The sequence below is a fragment of the Brachyistius frenatus genome, unplaced genomic scaffold, assembly GCF_029030835.1.
Source record: "Brachyistius frenatus isolate BFR_SWC_R1_liver_20210118 unplaced genomic scaffold, ASM2903083v1 Contig_377, whole genome shotgun sequence".
NCBI classification, from domain to species: domain Eukaryota; kingdom Metazoa; phylum Chordata; class Actinopteri; family Embiotocidae; genus Brachyistius; species Brachyistius frenatus.
In genome coordinates this window covers 40,278-58,927 of record NW_027210976.1, presented here as the reverse complement: position 1 = coordinate 58,927, position 18,650 = coordinate 40,278, and the positions used below count along the sequence as shown (strand labels likewise).

At 41.1% G+C, this 18,650-nt stretch overlaps 2 protein-coding genes across 5 annotated transcripts; both read left to right on the top strand.

Annotated features, from left to right (window-relative positions):
* Positions 1–650: 650 nt before the first annotated feature.
* Positions 651–3,284, top strand: LOC138636432 (glycerol-3-phosphate acyltransferase 4-like). Of its 4 annotated transcripts, XR_011312270.1 has the most exons (8): positions 651–791; positions 942–1,057; positions 1,971–2,026; positions 2,118–2,203; positions 2,285–2,335; positions 2,515–2,594; positions 2,734–2,917; positions 3,127–3,284. XR_011312270.1 is itself a non-coding variant. In XM_069724445.1 (7 exons), the coding sequence occupies exons 1-7, from the start codon at positions 789–791 to the stop codon at positions 2,744–2,746; spliced, it is 405 nt and encodes a 134-aa protein (XP_069580546.1). In that variant the 5' UTR covers positions 651–788; the 3' UTR covers positions 2,747–3,284. The 4 variants fall into 4 exon arrangements, 3 of the variants coding, with proteins under 3 accessions (XP_069580546.1, XP_069580545.1, XP_069580544.1); XM_069724445.1 differs by having other exon boundaries at positions 2,734–3,284; XM_069724444.1 differs by lacking the exons at positions 2,734–2,917; positions 3,127–3,284 and having other exon boundaries at positions 2,285–2,413; positions 2,519–2,595.
* Positions 3,285–4,407: 1,123 nt separating this feature from the next.
* Positions 4,408–18,422, top strand: LOC138636423 (caldesmon-like). Its single transcript, XM_069724425.1, has 6 exons — positions 4,408–4,876; positions 12,695–13,116; positions 13,195–15,271; positions 16,072–16,902; positions 17,328–17,442; positions 17,557–18,422. The coding sequence occupies exons 1-6, from the start codon at positions 4,518–4,520 to the stop codon at positions 17,761–17,763; spliced, it is 4,011 nt and encodes a 1,336-aa protein (XP_069580526.1). The 5' UTR covers positions 4,408–4,517; the 3' UTR covers positions 17,764–18,422.
* Positions 18,423–18,650: the final 228 nt, after the last annotated feature.

The following is an 18,650-nucleotide window of genomic DNA, read 5'->3' as shown; positions in this document are numbered from 1 at the left end:
TACTGACAAGGAGCAACCACAACTTCCTTTACATCGGTGTGAGACTTAGCGTCCTGTGGGCCTGGGAGTTCTCATCCGCTACGGCGTCCTGCTGCCTCTCAGGTCAGAGCAGGCAGCTCAGCAGTAGAGGCACCAAGATTCATGAATGGGTGAACAACTGATTCAGTCTTGAGTCAAGTATTTGCTCTGTCTTCTGCAGGGTTACACTTGCAATCACTGGCATTAGTCTGCTCCTGGTCCTGACCACCATAGTGGTTTTTTTTTTTACCAAATACAGAGTAAGTTTCCACCAATTCTCCTAACACCTCAAGCATACATGTGAAGTCACATCTCTATACCGAGGCTAGGATGATCAAAAGCTCAGAAGAACCACATGTGTGCATCAATTTGCAGAAAACTGGAGTGACTGTTGTGGCAATATGCTGTATGTCTTCAGGTTAAGATCCTACCTGAGTGAGAAGGTTCATCTGATGTGTTACCGCATCTGTGTTCGAGCTCTCACAGCTATCATCACCTATCATAACAGGTACAGGATGTTTAATATATCATAATATAAATAATAGTCACATGTATGGTGGCATCACATTGTCTGACTTGAAAGAAGCTTTGTATAAATGTGTCCATTTCAAATGATCAAATGACCTGTCAGTGGGTTTTAACTGCAAATAAGATATCGTTTTGTCTTGTTTGATTGCAGAGAAAACAAACCAAAGAATGGCGGGATCTGCGTGGCCAATCACACGACACCTATTGATGTCATCATCTTGGCCAATGATGGCTGCTACTCTATGGTAGAAAAAATTGTCTCTGTCTGTGTTTCTGCGAGTGAATGTTCAGTTCAGAGTGATATGGAATAATAACTCTGCTTTGACTGTACTAGAGATGAGTCAAGTTGTTGTTGTTGTTGTTGTTGTTGTTGTTGTGCTGAACTTGTCTCTCAGGTTGGCCAGGTCCAAGGAGGGTTGATGGGAATGGTCCAAAGACCCATGGTGAAATCCTCTCCTCACATCTGGTTTGAAAGATTAGAAGTCAAAGACAGACACCTAGTGGCCAAAAGGTAACACTGCATCTTTCAGTGTCGATGTAGGGGACAATGCAGAGACTTTATTTTGATAAAAATCAGATTGAATAATTTTTTATTTGTAACTCCCCTAATACTGTTTTCGATTGATAAACAAACAAATCGGTGTGGTGGTGGTACTGGGAAGGCATGAACATTTTTCAGCTTCTGAAATGGAGACACAACAGAAACAGCTGCAGTTACTTTAAAGTCAGTACCACTGCTGAGCAACCTGCAATCCTTTAGGATGTTGATTTGGATTGGGCATGGCTTGGTACTCTATGTTTCCCACTGTGATACACGTTTTCACTCAGATTGGTTCACATGGTTAAGACTGAAGTTCTCTGCAGTAACCATAATGAGCTGGTTTGAGTTGTTCTTACCAATAGCAGAGAGTCAGATCAGGATTTTAAGAGCAGCTAGTCGGACTCACTGGATGTAGGCTGCTGGTATAAACCTGCCGCTGGCCCACTATTTAGTTATCCGTGTGTTACTGTTTTCCAAATTCCTGTTGCAATGGGAAACACCAACAACAACCTGTGAGAAGCATCTGACACCCTGCAAATGGAAAGTTTGTCTGAGATTTGGATCGTGGATTAAAGCAGGTCTGCTCGGTTCTTTTCAGTCTTTTGCAGGAATTTAGCCTTTTTAATAGCACGGCTCACCTACCAACATGCAAATGCTCCACGAAAACAAGTTCCAGACTATTTTACAAGGGGCACCGTCGCTGAACCCTGTACGCCACCCAAGACTTTTGGGATTGGTTTGAAGAAATTCAAACAAGTATTTTTTCTCCACTATACCAGAATGATTTCTCGTGCAGTCAGAACATTAGAAAAGGTCTGTTTATGTGACTGATAGCAGCAGTAACTACATTTTCTTGATACATTTTTCTGGTTTGTCATTTCAGGCTTGGTGATCATGTTGCCGATAAAACCAAACAGCCCATCCTCATCTTCCCTGAGGGTGTGTATCACATTGCTGTTAGGTCTAAACGACAAATGGTAAACACAACGTGTTAAGAGTTATCCAAATCCTCCCACTGTGTCATCTACAGGCACTTGTATTAACAACACATCAGTGATGATGTTCAAGAAGGGCAGCTTTAAGATCAGCTGCACAGTCTATCCAGTTGCAATCAAGGTACAAACATGTGTCTATTCCCTCGTCTCTGCCCATACTGCTCTTACCTCCAGCTGATATGACCTCGTCTTCATCCTCCAGTATGACCCTCATTTTGGAGATGCTTTCTGGAACAGCAGTAAGTTCAGCATGGTGAGTTACCTTCTGAGGATGATGAGCAGCTGGGCCATCGTCTGCAGCGTTTGGTATCTGCCACCTATGAACAGGGAGGTGAAACCTGAACGTTTAACTTTAGAATTCAATATCTAGTGTATTGACAATAACAGTCCATTGTTGAATTAGCCCGTTGTTTTGTCGTGGTTCTTGTGTAGGGAGGGGAGGATGCGGTGCAGTTTGCCAACAGAGTGAAAGCGGCCATCGCTGCCCAGGGAGGATTAGTGGATCTCATCTGGTGAGTCACAGTTGTAATATGTACACATTAATATTTGAGGTTGATAATAGTGTAAAGCACAATACATATTGTTATTACCACTGACATGGTTGATTCTGTGTGTGATATATTTTCCTTATTTCCCTGTCTTATTTCTCAGGGATGAGGACTGAAACGCGCAAAAGTGAAAGATTCTTTCAAAGAAGAGCAGCAGAAACTTTACAGCAAAGTTCTCGTTGGCAACCACGAGGACCAAAGTGATAGCAAACGTTTAGAGGATGGAGATCCAGGGCAGGACAGCAGCAACACAGATTCAGCCACAGGACAATGAAGACACAGTGAATGTATGTTTGTTAAGACTTTTACATTTTATCCTTTAACATCTTACTTTATGTGGCAAATGTGAATTATGACAAGAAGGATTTTATATACATTATATATTCATTATTGTCTTTTTTACAAAACCACAGAAAAGTATTTTATTTTTTGATATCAAAGTTTTTATCTGTAGGAAATCTATATTTATTTAATGTGTTCTATGTTTTGAATTTAGGACACTTGCAGATGAAACAATGAGAGACTGGTGATAGGTCAGTTTTTCTCTTTAATTCTTCATATGACAAAAACTAAAGGTGAGCTTCATTTTTCTGCTTCCTTTTTGTTGCCATGTGAGTTTGTTGTATATGTGATTAAAACGTTCTCCTTGTGTAAGTGCTCGTTACTACCGTTGTTACATCACAGTCAGACACTGGGACCGAGCCAACACTTCAACTCACTTTACTAATTGGGTCAATGCTCTATATGTGTCTGTAGCGTTAATCTTTGCAGGACATTGTGAACCCTGCAAAGTGTGGTCAAACATTTTCAGGACTTGCGCACAATTCAAGTAACAACAATGAAGGTTTTCAGTTTGTTCATCCCTTTTTTACACTTTCGAGATTCATGGTGACAAGGTGGAGCTGGACCAGAAGTTGTATTGGTTTAGTTTCCTTCCTCAAACAGCAGGAGTCACTGTTTAAACATGAACCACTTTGTACAGTCATTTGGGACTTGACAACAGTGTACTCCTCAGTAAACATATAAATCACTGTACAGACTAACATACACAGCAGTAAGAATCTAAAATCCTTTAATTTTCCATATAATCCTGTTTAGGCTCATGAGGATTTTTCCCAGAATACACAAAGCAGGGAATCAGCTGTGGAAAGGTTGACAGTTTATTAATGGGCTAAATAAGACCAGAAAAAAAAACCCCCAAAAAAACATTTCAATTTATTTTAGAGCCTTCAATCCTCCTGGCCTGCAGGTGAGATGAAATCCATGTATATTGTGCAGGCTGATAACGATCCAGACTGGAGCTGCATGTGAAACTGAATCTGACTGTAAGGACCATGTCAGGTATCCTGTCTGCTCTCCAAGTGACAGTGATTCAAGCAGACTTCTCATGTTTTAGATGCCATACTTGTTGAGGTAGGAGTAGATGCCACTGTGGCTATTAATTATGACACAACGTGGGCCTTGTCTGGAAGTACTAAAACTTCCTTCAATGAAGACACTAAATCAACACAAGAACCAGGAATATAAAAATCTGTTCTGGAAGTTAACCAATCATTGAGTCCTGTTCTTCTTTAAGTTCAGCTGATGCTCCTATCAACAAGGATCAGCTGTGGTCTGTTGGCTGATTGCCGTGGTGTGAATGACAGACGTGTCCAGTTCGTCTCTGCTGTCCTGCCTGTTAATCTGGGGGCGTGCCTTGTCTGAACCGAGGCCCCCTCTCAGTGGAACCACGCCCAATCAGCTGGTTCCTGAAGTTCACTGAAGCTCATCAGGAAACTTACCCTCGCTCCTGTGCAGCCTTACGGGGAACCGATGGTGGACACTACCGTGTTTAGAGTCTGGAGCTAATTCTCTACCGGCGTTGATCCAGCAACAAGTGGTGTCAGCATGTCCTTGGCGGATCAGCTGTGGTGTCCCACAAGCGTCCAGGTAACGGTGCTGCAAGCCCGAGGCCTGAGGATAAAGGGGAAAAGCGGCACCAACGATGCGTACGCGGTCATGCAGGTGGGCAAGGAGAAGTATCAGACCTCCGTGGTGGAGAAGAGCGTGGCTCCGGTGTGGAAGGAGGAGGCCGCCTTCGACCTGCCGCCGCTGCTTCAGGTCGGCGGAGGAGGAGGCGGCACGGAGCGCAGCACGCTGCATATCCACGTCCTGCACCGGGCTCTGGTGGGCCCAGACAAGCTGCTGGGACAGGCTGTCATCAACCTGCTGCAGCTCAGCGAGGACAAAACCCGCAACAAGACCGGGTAAGTGCACACAGCAAGGGGTCTCAGTTCCACTGACTGGTGAGGAGGAAGGTAAAAAAGCTGTGGCAGAAGAACTATGCAAGAAAACACCAGAAACTACAAGAGCACAACAGTACTGAAAATATAGGCTACTTAAAATAGCAAAAGTTAAAAGACTAATGCAGACTTGCCCATTTCAGAATAATATACTGTATGATGAATCCTGTCCACAAATGCTGCTGCTGGTTAGGCCAATTTTAATTAGTATAATGAGCTTGTGAATGCCCATGGTCTAATATTTACCCCGAACAATACCTCATCATTTACGTGTTGATTCTATTTTGTATTAGGCTATTAATCTGAATCTGTGAAGTCACAAAGTTATCTGATAAATGGAGAAGAAGTTTCAAATAACATGAAATGGAAACACTGAAGTACCTCAAAATTGTATCTGGTTACTTTCCACTACTCATGAAAAGACAGACTGATGGATTAATCATTTCGTCTCAAACTGTACATCACAGAGAGAGAGACAGAGAGAGAGACCAGAAATGTCTTGTATTTTCTCACCAACAGTCCAAACCCCCAACTGTTTTGCTTAGAAATTATATCGATTAACTAATCAGTTGATCAACTAATAATCTTCAAACCTTTACCAAATAATATGAACTCTGTTTCAGAGGAACCTGTCCCCTGAAATGGTTAAATAATCCTGCCAGTTTGTTTGAGCAGTCAAATGTCTGTTACTCTGCAGCCTGCACGCTGACCTCATGAAGACAAGTAAAAAAAAAGTTAGATTCTTTTATGCCTGCTTGTAAATGTTGGGAATTTATGGTAGGTACAATGAATAATGTGTAACTCTGATTTTCAAATGCGCCACATGGGAACAACTCCTTAACTGGATCTGTCAGTCATGCTGTACCTTTGCAGGACAAAACTTCATAATCCCTTTTAAACCCCCAGTTATGTTGTAATCTGAAAATTATGCAGCATTTATTTCATTAATTTATGCATTTGTAAAGCCTCTTTGGGAGTGAGTGTGATTTCTCTGTGATATTTGAACTTCCATTGTAGTGATGTAAGCTATTCAAACACACACACACACACACACACACACACACACACACACACACACACACACACACACACACACACACACACACACACACACAGAGAGAGAGAGAGAGCCATGCATCACTACGCAGACCCGCTCTGGTGGGTTTGACTTATGAATGTTGCCCACTCGCTCCAGGGCAGCTTAAGGGGATTTGTTCCCTCAGCAGCAGCCTGCAAGGATGCCAAGCAGCATTACTTTACTGGGGCGAACGAAGTGCGTGAAAAGATTCAATTTCATTGACTGAACTTGTCAACAAGAGAAAAAAAGAATACCTTAACTTCACGTCACTGTGACCAATGAAGCACAAGATAAAAGCATTCAGATTGGTTATTTACCTTTTAAATTCTTCTGATACTCCAAATACACATAAGCAAAGTGGGTGAAGTAATTACCAGAAAACGCTTCCACACCCATCTGGTCTAAGTTTGTAGGAATAATGGAAATGATCATGTTTTACAGGACTTGCTGGTACTACTGTACAGTCTCACTAATGGTAATTATACCTGCTCTTTTAAGCAGAAAATATGCCCTTTACTCTGTCACAGACTGGGCTTTAATTATCATACAAGTTATTCAATTCAATTCAATTTTATTTCTATAGCGCCAAATCACAACAGAGGTTATTTCATGGCACTTAACACATCAAAGTCCTCAGCAGAACTTTTCAATATTATACAGAGAAACCAACAATTCAACAATTCCCACATAAGCTAGGAGGAAAAAACTCCTCATTTAAGGGAGAAAAACCTCCAACAGAGGGAAGAAAAACTCACTTTAACAGGAAGAAACCTCCGACAGAACCAGGATCAGAGGTGGGCGGAGCATCTGTTAACAGAACCAGGATCAGAGGTGGGCGGAGCATCTGTTAACAGAACCAGGCTCAGAGGTGGGCGGAGCATCTGCCTCGACTGGTTGGGGTGAGAGGAGAGCAGAGAGAGAAAAGGAGAGCATAGAGATAAAGAGAAGAACTGTTGGTGGAGACGACAATCACAGAGCAGAGACATGCAGCTCCATGACGGGACATCTGGAAAAGAAAGAAGAGAAACTACACTGAATGGAGACAACAGATAATAAGAAGAAACTATGGGAGAGAAGAAGATGGTGAGTTATGAGTCAGTTAAAGAGTAGGAGGAAAGAAAAGAAGCTCAGCATGTAACGAGGTCCTCCAGCAGCCTCGGCCTATAACAGCATAACTAAGGGTTGGTTCAGGTCTACCTGAGCCAGCCCTAACTATAGGCTTTATCAAGAAGGAACGTTTTGAGTCTAATCTTAAAGCTAGAGAGGGTTTCTGCCCCTCCAACACAAACTGGGAGCTGGTTCCACAGGGGAGGAGCCTGAAAACTGAAGCTCCGCCTCCCATTCTACTTCTGGAAACTCTAGGAACCACAAGTAGACCAGCATACTGAGAGAGGAGTGCTCTGCTAGGATTATATGGTTCTATAAGATCTCTAAGATATGATGGAGCCTGGTCATGTAGAGCTTTGTAAGTCATCAAGAGAATTTTAAATTCTATTCTTGATTTCACAGGAAGCCAGCGAAGCTGAAACTGGAGAAATATGATCTCTCTTGCTAAATCCCATCATAGTTGTTAAAATTTGAAACACAAGACTAATCCGTCCATCGCAGTTAGACTTCTGAAGCTCAGCAAGAGAGGAAAACGTTTTTCTGTGCTAAGCTGTTCCTGAGTGTGTTAGTGCCCTGACGTGTAACCGGTATTACACACAAGCAGCCTGCAAGACCAGCCTCTTTATCTGAATACACACACACACACACACACACACACACACACACACACACACACACACACACACACACACACACACACACACACTTCCTCGTTCTCTCTCCCTGGAGTCGTTTGTGTCTGCTCTGTTTGATGAGGCTACATTTGATATTGTGGTCCAAACTTAGAATAAAGTGGAACAAGCACTCAACCCACTGAAAAATTGTGTTTGGAACTATCACAGTAAAAGATCCATAATAAAATGACGAGCCATCTTTTAAAGGCACTTGTGACCTACTTCCTGACTTACTTCTCGGTGTGGCTAATGTCTCCTCTGCTATAAAAAAGGATATTCCAGTTAATGTTGCATGTTTGATCATGCATGACTATCAGTTTTGGAGTATGGCATCTGCCTTTCTGTCAACTTGCCCCTGAGAATTCAGATGTCATTTTCCCCCAAGCAAAGCTGCAGCCATTTGCATGTTGATACCCAAGAACATATTTTTTTTAGTAAATGCTCAGCTTGCTCTCTTCTCTGTTGTTCTTTTAGTGAGCTTAGTGAATGCACGTCGCCTCTGAGGTTTCAATCCAGCTTCAGCCTCACATTCCTAACGTTTTTTATCAATGAAAAACAAACAGTGATGGCAGCAGCAACGGTCGAACAAGGTCGTTTTTTTCCTGAGTAAGACCGGTGTGGTTGTACTGAGCCCCCAGACAGACAAACCGTGTTACACATGCCACCAGCTGGCCGTACAACAGCTCCACTGTTTCACGCACAAGGTGTTTTTGAATTCTGCAAAGCAACATTTATTACCAAGTTTTGCTCATTTTGAACACATACTGGTTGAATATAAAGATAAAGGTATTATTCAGTTCTGATCAACTGCAGTATTTATTCAATAAGTTTGTATGACTGTGTTTATATGTTGATAATTAACCGGCATTGTTTATTTTGACATTAAAAAAAAAATCCATAGGGTCATGATTTGTGACAAAACTGTCCCATGATAAATTGCATAAGTAGCTTTTCAGGAGCTTTTGATTGTGTCCCAGGATCGTCCTGAGTAAATCAGTCCTGTTAACAGCAGCTGGCTGAGTCTGGTGGAGGAGACAGATGAGGGCTGTGAACTAAACCTGTTAAAGAAACTGTGAATTAATGAAAATTAAGGTCTGACAAAGTAATGTTACGAATGAAAATACAATTTAAACAGCAAACACATTAACATAAACCAGTCATCTAAACAAGCTTCACTTTTTAATGCACAGTTGTTGTTTTTTCCAAGTAGACATTTTGGCTTATTATTGGAAGAGCACAGGTGATTATAATTTGTTACCAAAAGGTCTAAGAGCACCTTCACTCTGCACCGCAAATACAGAAAAATGGCACTGTAGTTGTAAAAAACACTCTCATGGCATGAAATAACTTCACTGTTTATGGATATCTTGGAACCTACAGTTGGATAAATCTCAATTGCAGCTTCTGTCCTGCAGGTTTTCACCTGAAACAGCTTCATTGTGAGTTGTTGGCTTTTTCTGTCCTGGTGTGAGCTCTAGCATGCATTCTGGTTGATGTTGGTGTAAAAAATAGCACAAGGTCCCAGCACTGGTTTGGGACAGCCATGGGAAGGACGGTCTCTTTTCAGCGTCACTCTGATTCCTCTGTACTGGTGCTTCATTTTGGCTTTTCTGACTCATGGATGCGATAAGCTCCGCATAGTTTTGGTCCTTGGACATTATCACTGTCGAGTTATTTTACTCACTCAGCTCTTCTCCCACTCACAGCTGTGGTCTGAGATAGGAAAGGCTCGAGTCATCAGGGGTGGTCTTATCAGTCGCACAGGCTTTACAAGGAAGGATGTGTGTGTGCAGAAAGTAGAATACATTTACAAAATGTTGAGTCATGCATTATCCTCCTCTGGTTCTGTCTGTCCAACAGAGCGGCACACTTTTTACTATTCACAGCAGTGTGAGATTAGTCGAAGACAGTCATCATCACCTATGCATGAAGTGAAAGCCACTTTAATTCTGCCTCCTGCACAAAGGTTAGAGGCAACTCCAAACAGCTAACGCCCAAACACTTGTGCAACTTCCCTTCTGCTTTAACTGAAGTTGCTCACTTCTCTTTTTTATTTGATTGTGTGGAAAATATTTGTTTTGTGGCTTGTATTGGCATCAGTGAACTACAGTGGGTATCAAAGGTTAGGCCTGTGAATTAAAGCTATGCTATGCTATTCAATGCTATGGGAGTCCCTTAGAAAATCACAATGTTGCGACTCATTCAATAAATAATGCAAATTTAATCAATCTCCACAATATTTGCAGGTTTTACAGAACCAAGTATAGCTTTCCAAACAAAACTCATCATTTACAATCAACAAGGCTCTTCGACCTCTCTTCTCATCATCAAAACTAACCACATGCTGGTTGACAGTAAAAAAAACTGAACAACCGAAAGAAGTGACGGGGTCTATGGGAAATGTGGTCTTATAATGTTAATGAGGAATATGTTAAATTACTTTTATACAAAGTTACAGTCAGTTTTGTGCTTACAGTAGGCCTATGTGTTGAATTGATGATATTTAAAAAAACATTTAAATCTCTTATTTTTACAGAGGTTTTAGCCTTTGTATGCTACATTATAGTCACAGACTTTGTGTTTGTAAAACTACATCACTTTAATGATTTTTTTTAATTTTTTTTTTTACTTTGAGCCCACGGTTATCTATATTCAAAGATTAGAAATTAAATATTTCATTGATTTGCAGCATTCCTATTAACATAGGTGGTGATTACATAGGATTCTTATATTCATGTTAAATACTTATCTTAGTTTTTAAAGAATTATTGATAATGTAAACATGCTATCTTTCCACAGAAGAAGTCATAAATGTCTAGCTCTTTCGCACTGTGCTAACTTTCATGTAGACCATCAGCTTTTGTCTGAGACAAGCCACATTGACAAGAGGAGGAATTGAATAACCCTTCTACAATGACATTAGAGTAGGATTGAATGAAATGTTCTTTTTCCATAGCTACGTTATAAATATCACTGCATAGGAGCAACATTAGGGACAGTAACAGAACACTGTCTTCATCTGCATGATAAATAAATGCATCATCTATCTAACAGCATTTTGTAGAAAGACATCCATCAGACAAGTCATAAAGAAGCCTCACGGAGGAAAATGTATAATGTCAAGACCTGAAATTTGCAAATCACATCCATTTATTAATCAGCAAGTAGGCAGCAGGAGAGCTGTGACAGCACTCAGCCATTTCACCAGGAAAAGGCGGTTTCCCTCCTTAATTTGTTTATGCCAACATGCCAGGGGGGAGGGAGGAGGAGGTCGTTGGGGGGGGGGGGGGATCTCAATCTCAACCAATTTATCTGCTGCAGGACCATCATGAGAGGAGCAGGGAGATAAATGCTGTTTGTGGCACAAATACAAACATGAAACATTGTTTAATGCAAGAACAAACACAGACGCCTGCAGCCACAGTACAGAATATGAGCTTTATACACACACACACACACACACACACACACACACACACACACACACACACACACACACACACACACACACACACACACAGCCCCTTCCACATTTCCTAATTTCCCCAGGAATCCAGATTTCAGTAGGAGTTGTTTGCTCAGTGGTGAACTGACCTCAGATTTCTGCCTAATGGGCACTTTTTCTGCTGACTGATCCTTTTTTTATTATTCTGCTCATTCTGAGACCCTTCTGTAAGTATTTGACTGGGACACATGGTGCAGAAGCAGTGCAAAGTTGACACAGTCTGGTCTCAGTGGAGATTTTACTGTGTCTTTTTTCTGCTTTTCTACATTTTAAATATGAGACTTTCACACTAAGAGTTTTACTTTTATGGTGTGTTCCTGTTCTGTTCCTTGTTTGTCATCTTGGTATTTTATTGTCCAGCTATATCTAAGTAGGTTAGTTTAACCAAGAACAAGGACGCAGGACCCTGCTAGGCATTTTTTTTTCTCTCTGGCACCTACATGCAGTATTTTCAAAAGGTGAAGATGAGTTTAACAGCAGATTGATACCCTGTGGACGGTTTAAGGTTTGTGAGCAGTAATATCTTCTTAGATCGGGGGTGGGGGGGTTATGAGGATGAGGGGTTAAATGTTTAGGAACATACTGTCTTATCTGCCACAATCAGAAAGCATACCAAGTCTGAATCTACAAGACTAGGTGGGAAACACATGCGTGAACATCAGAAGTATATAACCAGTGTTTTTTTTATATATGGGTTTGATGATGTAATAAAAGGGAACATTTTTCTTATGTGGACAGTGACAAGTGTTTATGAATTCTCCACATTAGAGGCTAAAACGGACTCGACAGTATTAATGTTGTTTTTTAAATTTTCCTTTTTGGTTGGTTTTCTGGTTGTGCTCAGATCATCACAGACTTTCCTAAAACATTCAAGTGGCTGCAGAGTTACTTTCCATTTGCTGTGGGATGGATCATAGTTTCCACAAAGAAAATAACTCAACATGCTGTGAATGAATGTCGGTCTTTGTGACTTTAATTTGTTTAAACCCCTCCGTAGATGACATGATGGTTAATATGGGTTGCTCCATTAAGAGAACTCTTTCTTTCTGTGACACCTTGCTATTGCAGAAAGCCAGTGGAGCATTGATCTTTAAAGTACAGGGTGAATGTAAAGACAGTATTTCAGTTTTTATAAATTAAGACTGGGCCTTACCGGGACCAGGCAGTTACTAATTTGAGATTATTTTTTCCTTAAGCTTTTAATGGAATCATATCATGAGTATTTAATACTTCTTGACTGTATGAAGAAGCAGCCTTTAGTGAGATTGGGCTGAAAACCCCACCAGTGTCCAGAAACGCAATTCCAAATGAATGATGTTGCTAATACATAATTAGTGGATGTATAAGTAAGCAGTTGTTGCTTAAATCTGTTGGTATCCATTCAGGCAAATGTCTAATAACAAGTCTTTCTTTTGCAGATGGTTTAAGTTACTGGACAAGACTGGTAAGCCAGACAAGGACAGAGGAGAGGTGCTTGTGGACATCCAGTTTATGAGAAACAACATGACCGCCAGCATGTTTGACCTCTCCGCTGCCGGCAAATCTCGGTCTCGCCTGGGCAAGTTCAAGGACAAAGTTCGTGGCAAGAAAAAGGAATCGGATGCTGCATCTAGCGTGGTGCCGTCCTTCACTCAGGTTCTGACAGACAGCGAGGAGGAGGAGGGCTGCGAGGTAGCGGCCGGGAAGGACGGAAAAAATAAGAAACATAAGATGAAGTCTTTGTTTTCTCCCAAGTCCAACCTGCAGAGGAACATGTCTCAGTCCATGTCTATTCTGCCTGCGAAGAACTCCTCGCTGAGCGGCAGCCAATCATCTGGTCTGAATGTGGATTCCTCTGAGGGTCAGGAATTTACTTTATCGCCATTTTTTTCTTTTTCTGTGTGATTACATGCATGTTAATTTTCTCATGTTCTTTTAGGTAAAAAGAAGTTCAAATTCTTGATGCATAAACGCTCAGGCAGTTCAGACAGCAAAAATTCTTCCTCTGGCCATCAAAAACAGGGTCCTGTGGAGCAGAGTAACCTGTGCATCAACGGCAGTCATATATATCGTGAGGAGTCGCAGCCTCGAACTTCTCGCATCGGCTCAAACTTCAGTCTGACGAGTTCAGGTCATGGATCAATGGAAGACGTCCCTGAAAACTCTCCTCCATCCGTTGATTCACTGAGGGCAGTGAGGCAATATTCACCGTGGACGGAGGAGGAGGAGGAAGAAGAGACAGGTGAAGTGGAAAACTTAAAGAAAGCAGCTGAAACAAGAAGGGGGGGAGCGGAAAGGACTGTGGGGGAGGAGGGGAGGAGAAAAGAAGAGGTGGAGGAGAAGGTTAGGAGACAACAAGAGGAGCTTGAGAGGTTAGCTGAAGAGAAGAGACAAGAGGAAGAAGAGAGAAGGAGGGTTGAGGACGCAGAAGAGAGAAGGAGGGTTGAGGACGAGCAAGTTAAGAGGGAGGAAGAGATGAAGAGACAGGACGAAGAGGAGAAGGTTAGGAGACAACAAGAGAAGCTTCAGAGGTTAGCTGAGGAAGAGGAGAAAAAAAGGGCTGAAGAAGAGAAAGTTAAGAGGGAAAGAGAGGAGAGGGTTCAGAGAGAAGAAGAGTGGGAAAGATTAGCAGAGGAAAAGAAGAAACAAGCGGAACAAGAGAGGAGGAGAATTGAGGAGGAAGAAAAGAGGCAAAGAGAGGAAAGGATTAGGAGAGAGGAAGAGAAGGCACACGAAGAGACGAGTAGAAGGCAAGAAGAAGAGCGGAAATTAGCAGAGGAAAAGAGGAGACGAGAGGAAGAGGATAGAAGAAGGGTTGAAGAAGAGAATGTGAGAAAGGAAGATGAAATGAGGAGGGAGGAGGAAGAGCTGGTGAGGAGACAAGAGGAGGAGCGTGAGGAAGAAGAAAGGAGGCAAAGGGAGGAAGAAGAGAGGATTAGGAAAGAGGAGGTGAGGAGACAAGAGGAAGAGAGGAAAAGGATTGAAGCAGAAGAGAAAATTAGGAAAGAGGAAAGGATTAAAATGGAGGAAGAGAGGAGGAGGAAAGAAGAAGAAAATAAGGCGAGGAGACGAGAGGAAGAAGAAAAGAGGCAAAGGGAGAAAGAGGAGAGGATTAGGAAAGAGGAGGTGAGGAGACAAGAGGAAGAGAGGAAAAGGATTGAAGCAGAAGAGAAAATTAGGAAAGAGGAAAGGATTAAAATGGAGGAAGAGAGGAGGAGGAAAGAAGAAGAAAATAAGGTGAGGAGACGAGAGGAAGAAGAAAAGAGGCAAAGGGAGAAAGAGGAGAGGATTAGGAAAGAGGAGGTGAGGAGACAAGAGGAAGAGAGGAAAAGGATTGAAGCAGAAGAGAAAATTAGGAAAGAGGAAAGGATTAAAATGGAGGAAGAGAGGAGGAGGAAAGAAGAAGAAAATGGGGTGAGGAGACGAGAGGAAGAAGAAAAGAGGCAAAGGGAGGAAGAGGAGAGGATTAGGAAAGAGGAAGTGAGAAGAAAAGAGGAAGAGGAGAGGGCTCGGAAGAAAAAGGAAGAATGTAAGAAATTGGTAGAAGAAAAACTTAGACAAGAGGAACAGAAAAGAATTGAGGAAGAAGAAAGAATTAGGAAGGAAGAACATGAAATGATGGAGGAGGATAGGAGGAGACAAGAGGAAGAAGAGAGGGTGAGAAATGAAAAAGAAGAAATGGAGAGACTAGCAGAAGAGAGTAGTAGACTGGAGGAACAAGAAAAGAGGATTGAGGAAGAAGAGAAAGTCAGAAAGGAAGAAGAGGAGAGGATTAGAAGAGAGGAGAGAGCTAAGAGGAAAGAAGAGGAGGCAAAAAAGCTGGAGACAGAGAAGTCAGTGAGAAATGCAGAAGAACGGGAGATGAGGGACAACAAAACAAAAGATGGACAAAGAGCTGCAGAGAAGAAATCCAAAGTGACTTCTACTAATCCATTCGATGAAGACTCTTCCGATAATCCTTCTGCGGAAATTCCCGACTCGGCCTCACTGCTCAAAGAGGCAGCTGTTCAGCAAAGGTTAGTTGAAGCCAAATGCGAGTATCACAAACTTAGTGATATTTGTTGTAGGTTTAAATAATGTAAGAATCATTTGAAATAACCTCCTATTATATTTAAAAAAAAAAAAAAAAAAAAAACCTCTTTAAAGACTCACAACTCTTCACCATATTCAATACTTTACTCCTGTTTTGAATATTTGCTTTCATCGGAGCAGAACCTGCTTCCATTTTCTTCATATAAAGTCAATAAGTTAATTTAATGCAACCATGAATAAAAGAGTTATTAAGCAACATTACAACCCACCTTTCAAAATGTATTCAACAACATGAACGGTTATCAATCGGGTTAATTTCTTTTAAAGAAATATAAATGACTAAAAATGTAAGACATGCACACCAACATTGCAACCATCTCTTTTTTTTTTTTTTTTTTTTTTTTTTTACTAAATTTCATATGAATTCAGATGTGAAAATGACTAGAAGCTTTGGGTAAATAGTGACAGAAAAGGTAGATTAACAGAGATCTCTAGACACAGGCCTTTATTATATCAATATATTTCACTACATTGTTTTACCTTTACCTGCTTTTTCTGATGATGAAAATGAATAAGTGCATCCTGTTCTCCTTTGGTTGTTCTCTAACACTGAAACTCAGAGTTTAGCACAAGATATCAATGTCTTTAGTCTTCTGTTCAACATCCTTGAAAACTTCTTTTGGATGATTGACTAATGCCAGATATCGGAGTTTGTTTTCTTGCATTAGTCCCGTTAATGAAATACTAGTGTGTCTATATGTCATGTTGACTGTCTCATCTCCAGCTGTCAGTCATCAGCGGGAGGTAAGACGGTTCCCAGTGATGAAAAGGACCTGGTTAGTTCTCAACGCGAGAAGGGTCCAGCTCCTCGGCCGCCAGGAAGGAATCAAGCTGAGAAACTGAGTCGGGACGTATCTACACGACATCTGGCACAAATTAACAAGCAAAGTAACAAAAAAGATGTCAAAACTGTCAGCGGTTCCCTCCAGCGCTCGGTGCAAATGATCTCTCCACTGAGTAGGTCTCCCACAGATTCAAAGAACACCCTGAGCTTGATGCAGAGTAACGCCACCAAAGGAGCAGCAGACGAAGCCAAAGACGGGAAACGTCCCGCGCCGTCCGTTCCTCGTTCTGTGGAGGAAACGCCACCATCTGAACCAAAAACAGCCTCTTCTGGTAGTAAAGTGTACAACAGAGGCGGCTCAGGGACTAAACAGGACCAGGTTGTTTATGGCTTAAATCCATTTGAAGATGATGAGGATGAAAGTGAGCTCACAGCCCCAGATGATGCAACAGTGACTGGTAACACTGGTTCAATAAACTGGCCTCCTGCTGTGTCACAAGATGCTGCCTATCAAACAAAAATCAAATCCTCAAAGGTGGCCCGTGCTCCTCCACCTCCTGCAAAGAACGACACCACGTCCAGCAACCAAAACTCTGACGGAGGCCTTATTACAACAGATCCAGGTGAGTCTGGAGCAGGTGACCAACAGCCAGAGGCAGGAAGACCTGTGAAAGTCCAGGAGAATCCACTCCAAGAGTCCCAGCCCGTAAAAGGGCAAAACATCATGGAGGCAGGTGTGAAGAAGGAGGAGCCTCCTGTGACTTCACGAAGGTGAGACCGTTCAGTTCCTCAACAGAGAGGCAAAAGAATATTTCTGTAACTTATCCTTGTCTTCATGTATTATAGATCACACATACTAGAGACTTGTATCATGGTGTCATGTCTTTCATAAAAAGATGAACCATGCTGCACATTTCTAATGTCTTTTATGATTCCTTCTCATTTATCTTTCATCATTTATCAAAAAAATATTATTCATCTTTTTGTGTATTATTAATGGAACGTATCAGCCCAGGATTGCAGCGTTAAGATAAAGTAAGTTCTTTTTAAGGGGCAATTGCTTAATAGATTACCATTTGATCTTATACATAATACACCAGTTGTTTCATGTACTTTCACACTAAAGGTGCATTTCTTTTCACTCCTGACCACAATGTGTGTTCATCTTGCTCCCTTTTATTTTTTTGTCTGTGCAGGCTTCAACCTGTAAAACCTCTTAATCCTCTGGAACAGCAGCCGGACTCCATTGATGAAGAAGAAAGTGTTAACAAATCCACGTGGATCCTCAGTGGCGTTCAGGACAAAACAAAGGTATCTATTTTTTTTTTTTTTTTTTTTAAATGGACCAAAGGCATTTTTAAATGTTTGTTTTGGTTATCAAAGATTGGTGTTGTTTTTGATGCCTTTTAATAAATGCTCCCTCAGATTAACGACACCGGGATGGAAGGGCCGTTCTGCCAGCTGACTCGAGAGGAACTGATCGCTCTGCTGCTGAAACAGGAGAAGCAGCTCTCAGAGAGAGATGGAAAGATATCAGAGCTGGAGCAGTACATTGACCACCTACTTGTGCGGGTAATAGAGGAGCAGCCAAGTATTCTCATGTCCATAAACTCTCTGAAAAAAGCTGCCTAGATGGATTCCCAGTTGATACTTTGCTGATTCTGTACTTAATTCAAAACCCAGTGATCATAAATTCATTAAGAGAAGTGGGAAGAAGAGCTTTACTTCCGCTACATGAAACGGTTTAGATTTCACGGTTGACATGTGATCAAATAATGATGATCAAAATAAATATTTTACAAGAAATCTTGCAGAGGCTGAAACGGCTTCTTCTAAAGCCTTTCAGAAGCAGGATTATATCTATATTTCTTAAATAATCCAACAAATAAAATATTGTTTTGTTCAGGTGAGACTTTGAAAGAACATCTCTCACTTACACATAGACTTTCATGTTGGCTGGAAAATTCTTTCCAGAAATAACTGATAAATGTTTCTGCTGTCAGCCCGGCAAATGCATTATCATATTTCATGGTAGAACAAAATGCATACTGGGTTTTTTTTTAATATATGAAGGAGAGCCTTATTTTACAAACTATGCACTGGTTTTATAGATATCTTTTCTTTCTGTTGTCCTGAATGTCAAAAGTTTACATGATTCTGCTAATCCCTAAAAAAAAAAAAGCACTTTAATTAACACATACACTATTAACATGATATCCACTGAAATATTGTACTGTACCGAGGTTACTGCTTTTACTGCTTAATTAAATTTGCAAAATAAAAAACTATTATAAAAAATGACTAATTTCTTATTTTTTCAAGTCTAGAAATACTGTTAACCTCTTTTTTTGAGGCTACAATTAAATAAAAGCACACTTTCCCTTTTCTGCACTCTAGGTTTATAAAAACAACTCAAGATTTCTGAATTATTAGCACAGTTAAGAATATATCCTATAGATGATTTATTGTCCTGTACATTTCCTCCACAAAATCAACTGCAAACTTCTTCATTTCTATTG

What these genes read in the sequence shown, in the direction of transcription:
- LOC138636432 (XM_069724443.1), top strand. An exon ending in AGACACCTAGTGGCCAAAAG is followed by an intron (nt 1,058 to 1,970) that starts GTAACACTGCAT and finishes TTGTCATTTCAG; the next exon opens with GCTTGGTGATCATGTTGCCG. An exon ending in CATCCTCATCTTCCCTGAGG is followed by an intron (nt 2,027 to 2,117) that starts GTGTGTATCACA and finishes TGTCATCTACAG; the next exon opens with GCACTTGTATTAACAACACA.
- LOC138636423 (XM_069724425.1), top strand. Translation starts at nt 4,518, where the DNA reads ATGTCCTTGGCGGATCAGCTGTGGTGTCCCACAAGCGTCCAGGTAACG. An exon ending in AAAACCCGCAACAAGACCGG is followed by an intron (nt 4,877 to 12,694) that starts GTAAGTGCACAC and finishes TTTCTTTTGCAG; the next exon opens with ATGGTTTAAGTTACTGGACA. An exon ending in GCGTTCAGGACAAAACAAAG is followed by an intron (nt 17,443 to 17,556) that starts GTATCTATTTTT and finishes ATGCTCCCTCAG; the next exon opens with ATTAACGACACCGGGATGGA.